This window comes from Podarcis pityusensis, assembly GCF_964106645.2.
Source record: "Podarcis pityusensis genome assembly, chromosome: 10".
Lineage (NCBI taxonomy): Eukaryota > Metazoa > Chordata > Lepidosauria > Squamata > Lacertidae > Podarcis > Podarcis pityusensis.
Window position 1 is genome coordinate 20305407 of NC_138035.1, and position 8852 is coordinate 20314258.

The following is an 8852-nucleotide window of genomic DNA, read 5'->3' on the forward strand; positions in this document are numbered from 1 at the left end:
TAACAATGTTTATTCGTGTTGAGCATGAAGCCATGAAACACTTTAATGTCTGCTTTTTACAGGTCAGCGACAAAAAAAGCCCCCAAACATTGTAAGTTATTGGATTCTAATTCCTGCCTCCCCCCCCCCCGCCACACACAAATGGTTCAGACTCACAACCAAGTTGTCTGTGTGCCCAGGAATGCCTGTTTTGGGCTTCTGATTATGCAAGTGAGCCCACCGAGAGAATTCTGTCAAGATAGGAAGGCAGCAGGATGTGAGACCATCTAGGTTAAGGTGTGTAATTCTTCCCTTGCTGTAATTCAATCATAAAAAGGGTCTTGAGGGAACAGCAAAATGGGGATGGTTGCCTAGTGTTCTGAAAAATGGTGCGGGGGCAGAAATTATGCTCCATGCATCTGGGAGTAATTTGAAGCTGAGTCTTACAACAGGAAATTGTCTGATCAAGGTAGCTTTCTTGCCTGCTTCTGTCGGATACTAATCTGACATGCTTTTCTGGGGGTAGGAGAGGGGGAGACACCAAACATTCCAGAATAGATTATCTTATTTTTAATTTAATTTAATTTTTTTGCATTTGGGTGAGGGAAATGGTTGGCCTCTAAAGATTTAAGAGCAGCACTCATGCAAGAGGTTCTTAGACAGAAAAGAGGGATGAAATGGAGCAACCAGCCTCATTCCCGCAGTAAAATCAACACACGCACCCCCCCTCCCATCTATTCCTCCACCTCTCGTTCTGCAGGAAAGATCCGCATTAGGCCTCAACCACCTTTTATGCATAGCAGCAATTAACAGTTCTCTGCATAAGTGATCTCTTTCTTGCCAGATAAATAATACTCACTGTTATTAGAACTATAGTGTACAGTTTTGTGAATTTGTATGTGTGTTTTGGTGGCTTTTGCCTACAATTCCTTTTAAGGAACATTTACAAGGGAAAAGCATTATGAACACAGCACCACCAATCCACACAATGCTTCACAGCACAACATAAATGAAACAAATCCTACCACCTACAAGGCATTTAAAATCTGCATCTCTACAAATGGAGGAAGAGATGGCAGAAAGAAGAAAGGGTAAGAGGGGATGAATGCACAGAAAAATGCACTTAGGCTTTCTTTCAGCTAGCGGATGGGGATTCGGGGGTTAAAGGCTTAGTGGAAGAACATAGGAAGCTGTCTTGTACTGAGTCAGGACACTGGTCTGTTCAGCTCAGTCCGGTCTACACTGACACCTTCCAGGATTTCAGACGGGTTTCTCACAGCCCTACCAAGAGATGCCAGGGATTGAACCTACAACATTCTGCATACAAAGCAGATGTTCTAGCAATGAACTATAGTCCTTCCTGGAGGTAAATAGTACCCACTCTAAGTATATATGACTCTACTTTTATCCTGTCTTGTCCGAAGCTCTGGTTCAACCCTGACATCTCCATTGCTCGGATAGCAGGTGATAAGAAAGCCATTTCTCCATCAGAGACCCTAGAGAACCATGCTAATTAGAGGGAAAAGCAAAACTGGGCTAGATGGGCAAGTAGCTAGCTTCCCGAGTTTCCTCTCTCAGCTGTTGCCCTCAGGCTGGGGACACAAAGTACACCTTCTCAAGATTCATGAACACTTTACATTTTACCTTTTGCTTGCTCTATCAAGATGGAACTTTTGTATTTAGAAGCCTGCGGCTCTCCAGATGTTGCTGGACTACAACTCCCATCATTCCTGACCATGGCTCGGGCTGATTGCAGTTGCTGCTCAGCAACGCCTGGAGATCCATAGGTTCCCTATCTCTGATTTAGCTCATGGGTAACTACAAGCGTCTAACTCAAGTGTTTTCCAAACTTGGGTCTCCAGAAGTTTTTGGACCACTACTCCCATCATCCCTAGCTAGCAAGTACAATGGGAAATGTAGTCCAAAAATAGCTGGAGACCCAAGTTTGGGAAACACTGCTCTAAGTGAGCTAAGTGAGACCCTGTTGGGGAGAACTTTAAACCATCTCCAGTATAACAGATGCAAATTTTGCTATTTAGAGTTACTGGAGTAGGGAACACATAGAATTATAGGAAAGAAGATGAGCCGATGTCACAAAACCCAGAATGTGAGTAGGCATCCTGAGCCACAAACATGGATACACAAATGGCGTGGGTTCAACATGAATGAAAGAATCCTTATCCCCATTAGGTAACCTCACTCACAAAGTATCATCAGCAAGGTTGAGAAAAAGACCTAACTGGTAGTTCCAGTTATCTTGAATTACCTCCTTGGGGAACCTCATCAGTTCCAGTCCTTATTTCTCTTTAAAAATTAATCCTACAGAGTAGTGAAGGTGTTCCTGTATTCTTGTTCAAACATGCCTTGCTATTACACCCAAAAGACCGAGATTTTTAGCTGGCTCTTTATTTCTGCTTGTAATGCTCTTTCATTACAGCTCTGATACTGTTTCTATAAAATGATTAACTTATACATATAAGTACAAAAAGTACATTGAGTTCAAGAAAGACAGGGCACTTTTAAAATCAGAATTTAAGCTAGTTTCATTTCACAGAAGCCTCCAGATAGCACCCTGATGCTAAGACTCACCAGTAGTGCATCAAGTGCTTAGGATGAGGAATGCCAAGAGCTACACCAGAGTAAGTTCACAAAACACAGCATTGTACTGGCAATGCAACACACCGGTGCCACAGACCAGCAGACAGAGCTGAGTTTGATAAGCTGTCATCCTCAGAACAGGACTTATTTGAAAGCAAATGCCACTGAAATCAATGGGACTTACTGATAACCAAGTATGAGCAAGACAGAGATGGAGAACTATTCAAAAGGTAACTTTGTTTAAGTGCTTTGTGGAGTATAGTTCTTTGTAGTGAAGTTCTCCTTCACCATTTTACCTGTCTATTTTGTTACTCTGCTATCCAATCTTTCCTCCAATGCATACGTGGTGTTCTTAGATGGTCACCCATCCAAAAACTAGCCACATCAAGATATAACTAGTTTCATCAACGTGGTGGCCTCATGTGCCTTCAGAGCACACCCTGAGACCAGGATGGAAGCCAATAGGCCCTTTACATATCTATCTAGAATGACGGGGGGATGGGGACTGCAGCACAGCTCCTCCTCATACACCTCCAGTACCTGTAAAAGGAAAACCATAGCCTCCAGGTGACTGTAGACCTACCAGGCCAACACTGTTGGCACAGGAAGTTACAGCATCAAACCAGTTTCCTATGTGACTGCTTCACTTCCAAGGTCATAAGAACAGGAGGGGACATGATGAAACTACACAATGCCAGCACCACACCAGGAAGTGTGCAAGGGCATGCAGGAAAACTCCCCAGTGGATCATCCCCTAAGTAAAATCCACCCCAAAGTGCTCTCTTCACAATATGCATTCCCAACCATGATACATGAGAACTTTAAAAAGGTAAAGGACCCCTAACAGTTAAGTCCAGTTGCAAACAACTCTGGGGTTGCGACGCTCATCTTGCTTTACTGGCTAAGGGAGCCAATGTTTGTCCGCAGACAGCTTTTCCGGGTCATGTGGCCAGCATGACTAAGCCGCTTCTGGCGAAACCAGAGCAGCGCACGGAAACGCCATTTACCTTTCCACCAGAGCAGTACCTATTTATCTACTTGCACTTTGATGTGCTTCTGAACTGCTAGGTTGGCAGGAGCAGGGACCGGGCAATGGGAGCTCACCCCGTTGCTGGGATTCGAACCGCTGACCTTCCGAGTGGCAAGCCCTAGGCTCAGTGATTTAGACCACAGCGCCACCCACATCCCTTTTATGACATCTTTAGCTGAAGATAATAGAAGGACTAAGCACGGGAACTTAGTAGCACAGCAAATGTGTTCAATCTGGATTTTATGAAGTCCAGAGCAACCCCCTTTCCATTCTGTGCTTTGCACAGTGAGCTCTTCTAACACATGACTACAGTGTCTTCAAAGCAGACTGGTTCCCAAATGATATCACAGTAATGATATCATAATAAAACAAGGCCTTTGAGTGGTCCTTGAAGATGAGAGGGCATACATATACATGCAGCAGAATGAGCTGTCTGCAGTTTTGTTTCCAAAACATAATGCATTTGCAAGGCACTACAATATCATTATTCAGCCTTTTCAGGTGATGTGGGGAGGGAATCAATTCAAGCCTCTTCTACCCATACATGATAGTTACATATTAAGGAATCTCATGTGAGTACTGCTCAGAGAGTGGCCATTTTCTACCCCGATTATCATTCCAGTCAAGCAACTGGAGTCCCGGATCAGACGAAAGAAGCAGTTCCAAAAGCAGCTACTACAGCATTTAGGGTTCAAATTACAACTGTGAAAATACTAGAATATTATAGACAAAGGGTGGTAGAGATAGCTTTGCTCACGCATGGTTTTGAACATAGGGTACTTTCAATAACCCATATTTCCTGTCACCACCACCTACCCACCCAAAATTTACTGCATAAAAAGACCCTGGTATTGCCTTGTAGGTACTTGGGGAATATTCAACACAGTAGTCAAAAGCAGTAAAAGATATTTCAAGAGGAAGTTCTTGTTATGTATAAGGGGTGTTTAAGACAAATCTCCTAAACATGTTGCACTTTGCATCTTCACTCAAACTTTTTCTCTGGCTAAGCTATAGAATAAAACAGAAGGCTATCTTAATTACAGTGAGTAGAGAGGGCACCAGGGGTTGCTCTGCTGTCTCCTTTCAACAATGAGTGCCAGAGTCCTGAAGACCTTCCTACCTGGGCATTTGGATAAGAACTAACCAGGTATAGTCCCATCCCCCTCTTCCCTGTTTGCAATAAATAAGATTCGTATCCCAGGAAAGAGCTATTCAGAACCATGCATTGAAACCGACTCATCATTCTGCTTAGTGACATATGTGAGAAATTAGGAGGAGATGAAAGGGAAATCTTGCCAATACTACATTTATAACACTGGCTTCACTGCATAAAACCCACTAGGTTTTGGGTTTTTTTAATAGATTTCTGAGATTCCTCTCTAACACAATCATTTTTACACTGATATAGTAGCGCCGTTTGAATTGCATTTCAATACGTGGAATTTGCAGCAGAAGAGACTTTGCAGCTTCATTTGGAGGGAATATGGGCCCGATCCTGCAATTTATTTACCTCCTGGCAAAACACATACCTGCAAAACACATACTACTATTAGTCAATAAACAAGATGTTGACTTTTTGATTACAAGCCGCTCATAGCTATAGTTTGGAGAAATATTCATTTTGCACATTGAGAGAAAGATGACTAGCATTATGTGTTCTTTTCTCTGACCAGCCTCATTCAGAGAGAAATGGGCCACCTCTCCAAACAATGAAAGATTTCACAGTTCTGCTGCTAGTCCCATATTTACAGAAAATATCCTATATACAAATGAAGATCAGAAAAGATTCTCCACTTACGACAAATAGGAGAGGGTAGAAGGAAGCAAGAAACCCACTCCTGAAACTATAAATGAAATGTTGTTCATGGGCCTCAGTGCCATTAAAGTCAAAGGTCAAGGTTTGAATTTAAAAACGCAACTTTACTTCTACATTCTTGAAGTACCTGCAAGTGAATTTTTATTCTTATCTCTCCCCTGTACCATAGCAGCTCTGGCTTCTATCATCCACATGTATGCAAAGAGGTTAATGGAATCTGTCGACTGAAAAGACCTTGGAGAGAAAGGTGAGATATCTCTAAGCTAGATGCATTTGCAAAGGTACTAGGCAATTACAATTCAGTTTATGCATAACCCGGGGAAAAACATAATTCTTCTATACCACTTTAGAACCTTCATTGCAGCAAAATTTGAGCACTCGAATAACACATATGCATATATAAGATTCACACAGTACACAAACACACAACCAGGCTTCCTTTGCTGATAAAGAAAACCCCTTAAAACAATTCTTTGCCACTTCAGAAACCGAGAGTCACCCAAAAACACTATAAAAACCCACAGGTAAAAGAAATCTGAATCACAAATATATGAAAGGTTTGTGTCAATAGGAAAAGGTATCTGCAATGTTTTCCTACTGCATCTTTAATGAAAGGGGAAATCCTAGTTGTGTAATAGGAGCTATTACGGTTTGGAAATTTTTGTTCTGTAAAGCAGCTGCACTGCCCAAACAATTGAGCAAAATCTGACACCAGCCTCTGCCTTCCTAGGAAATCCTTCTTTCCTGCTTTGGCTATCGCAAACATATTTACAACCGGCAGAAAACAACCAAGGCATGCTTTGCAACAAAAAGGGGGGAGGGGGAGAGTGGCTTGTGTTTTCAAAAATGTAAACTTCTTCTGACGATATATCATCACGCATAGCAGAAAGGAAGCTCGGAAGCAGGGAGCCGAACGCCCCTTGCCGAGGCAGCATTTCGTTTCTCTGGCATCCTATGGAAATTGGAAATACACCGGGGAAGGGATTTCCCCACCCGCCCACTCCGTCAGATTGCAGCGGCAGTATGCGGGGCAAGATCCTTGCTCCTAGGACCATCTTGCTGCCGTCTTTTGAACCGGATTGCACACCGATGGAGACGGCAGCGTTAAGCGGGGTGTATGAAGGCTCCAAATAAATGAATTTCTCATCTTTGGGGAGGCGGGGGGGGCTCTTGGCGACCCAAAGCCCCCTCTTTCCTCCTCGCCTCCCTCCCCCTTCCCCTCCCCTTCCTGACTTACTCTGGTCTCCTGCTCAAGACGCCTTTGGCGATGGCCGGGGGTGGTTTGTGCTGGAGCAGGACCGCGCAACAGCTCTTCTCCCTGCCGTCCTTCTCGGGGTGGTGGTGGTGGTGGAGCGGAGGGTGCTGGTGGGCGGCGGGCGTCCGGCTGCCGCTGGGGCTGGCCTGAGCTTGCTTGCTGCTGCTGCCGCCGCCGCTGCTGCTGGGAGGCTGCGGAGGCGCCGGGAGCTGTTGCGGGTGCTGAAGCTGCTCCTGCCGAGGCTGCTCCGGCGGCGGCGGCGGCAGGGGCGGCAGGGGCGGCGAAGGCTGCTGCTGCTGCTGCTGGCCCTGGGGAGGACCCGGTGGGCAAGCCGGCGGCGGAGCGGGGAGCCTGGGCTGCTGCTGCTGCTGCTGCTGCGTGGGCTCGTCGGGCAGCGCGTGCTGCTGGCGGAGGCTGCGGTTCTCGGTGCTGAGCTCGTCCAGGCGCCTCTCCAGCTCGTCGATGCGCTGGCGCTGCGTGTGGATGAGGCTCTGCTGGTTCTGCACGATGGCGGTGAGCTCCTTCAGGTAGAGCACGGCGCGCACCGGGTTCTCCAGCAGGCTCTCCATGCCCCGCGGCGGGCCCCGGCGCCCGCCTCGCCTCGCCTTCCGCCTGACAGGGGACTCCGGCCGAGGGGAGACGAGGAGCAGCAGCAGGAGGAGGAGGAGGAAGAGGAGGAGGATGCCGCCTCCGCGCCCGCGCGCCTTCTCCTCGCTCCCTCGCTCGCGTGGACACACGCGCACACGCAGCCCAGAGCCTACACACGCAGCAAGGGCGGCGGGCGGCAGCCTCGCGGCCTCCGCGTCACGCGCAAGCGGGGCGGGCCCAGGGCGGAGACGCGCCGCCCACCCGCTCGGGCGGGAAGGAGAGCGCGAGGCCGGGGCGCTTCCCCCGGGGAGACGCGGGCGAGGGGGCGAAGTTGGCGGCGGGCGTGAGGCGAGCAGGGCTGGAGAGAGGCTCGTGGGGAGGAGCGCGTGACGAGACTTTCTGGCACAGGCCTGCCCTCCTCGCCCCTCCCGCCCCGCGCAGCCGGGGGAAGGGAGAGAAATTGGGGAGGAGGGGGGCAGCAGGGAGGGGCCGGGCAAGAGGGCGGCGGGAGGAAGGAGCGGGACGGAAGGGGGGAAAGGCGAGCGGAGTCACGAAAGCAAAAGGAGAGGGTCCGGGAGCGGGAGGGAGAAAGGGGGCCCTTTAGAGCGGGAGGAAGGAACGACGTGCGGGGAAGCAAGGAGGTGGGAGCGGGAAGCGAGGTAGGAAAATAAAGGGCTGTGTGGAAAAGGAAGCGGCACAGGGCAAGTGGCTGCGTGCGCACTTCGAAGCCCACTCTTTCCCTCGGGGAATTCTGGCCACTGTAGTTTGCCCCTCAAAAAAGTACCGTTCCCAGCTACCCTTAACCAACCACAGGGACCAGAATTCTTTGAGGAGGGGAAAATGTGCTTCAAAGGTATAGCGTGCCTGCAGCCTACTTGCCCCGCTACTTTTCGCTGTATACTGTGGCAGCCTTTTCCACCCCATTTATCCTCCCCCCCCCCATGCACTCCCATCAACACCAGAAGACCTGTTCAACGTGCCCTTGGTGCGGACAGAAGGAGTTGGCCATTTCTGTTGTGTCCCCCTGGGGAGGCCTGCCTAGACCCATCCTTGAGCAGATTCCATTCCCTGACCAAAACATGGCAATTTGGGGAGCTTTCGACAGAAACGGTTAGCTAGTTGTGGGCTGCTGTGTATTCTTCTTATTCTGCAGCTTTCCGCAACCAATTGCTGCTGTGTTATTTGCTGATCTTTTTTACTTTTTGTTTTGCATGAAGGTTGGGTTGATGTTTCTTGTTTAGATTCTTTTTGGAGAGGAAAGCAGGACACCATATACAGTATATCATATTTCTTAAATATCAGCACTTAGTCAATAGCATGAAAGAGTCTTCATTTTCTTTTCTACCCCTTTCTAGAGAAACTGCTGTGTACCACCTCTGCCCAGATTTACTCTGCTTCCCTCGCTCTCCTGTTTCCCTCACTGCTTTCTTGCAAATGCCATGGAACAGTTCCGACTTCCAGCCCCGCGAGCAAGAGGAGCTGTTACATCATAGAAACCCCACAGCCATCTGATGCGGCAGGCCTGGGCTGCCTTCTTTTTTCCTGATCATAGGAACTAATTTTCTAGATTTTGCCCTTAATATTCC

General features: G+C 47.9%; 1 protein-coding gene across 7 annotated transcripts in view; it reads right to left on the minus strand.

Moving 5' to 3' along the window:
• The window catches only part of IQSEC3 (IQ motif and Sec7 domain ArfGEF 3), a 150149-nt gene extending 142695 nt beyond the window's left edge, over positions 1 to 7454 (minus strand). For 4 of the 7 annotated variants that reach the window (XM_080971572.1, XM_080971571.1, XM_080971570.1 and 1 more), the window contains exon 1: positions 6661 to 7454. In XM_080971572.1, the coding sequence (XP_080827698.1) occupies positions 6661 to 7247 (587 nt within the window). In that variant the 5' untranslated portion in view covers positions 7248 to 7454. The remainder of the gene's footprint in view (positions 1 to 6660) is intronic. The other 3 variants (XM_080971568.1, XM_080971576.1, XM_080971573.1) reach the window with 2 other exon arrangements.
• Between the last annotated feature and the right edge of the window lie 1398 nt (positions 7455 to 8852).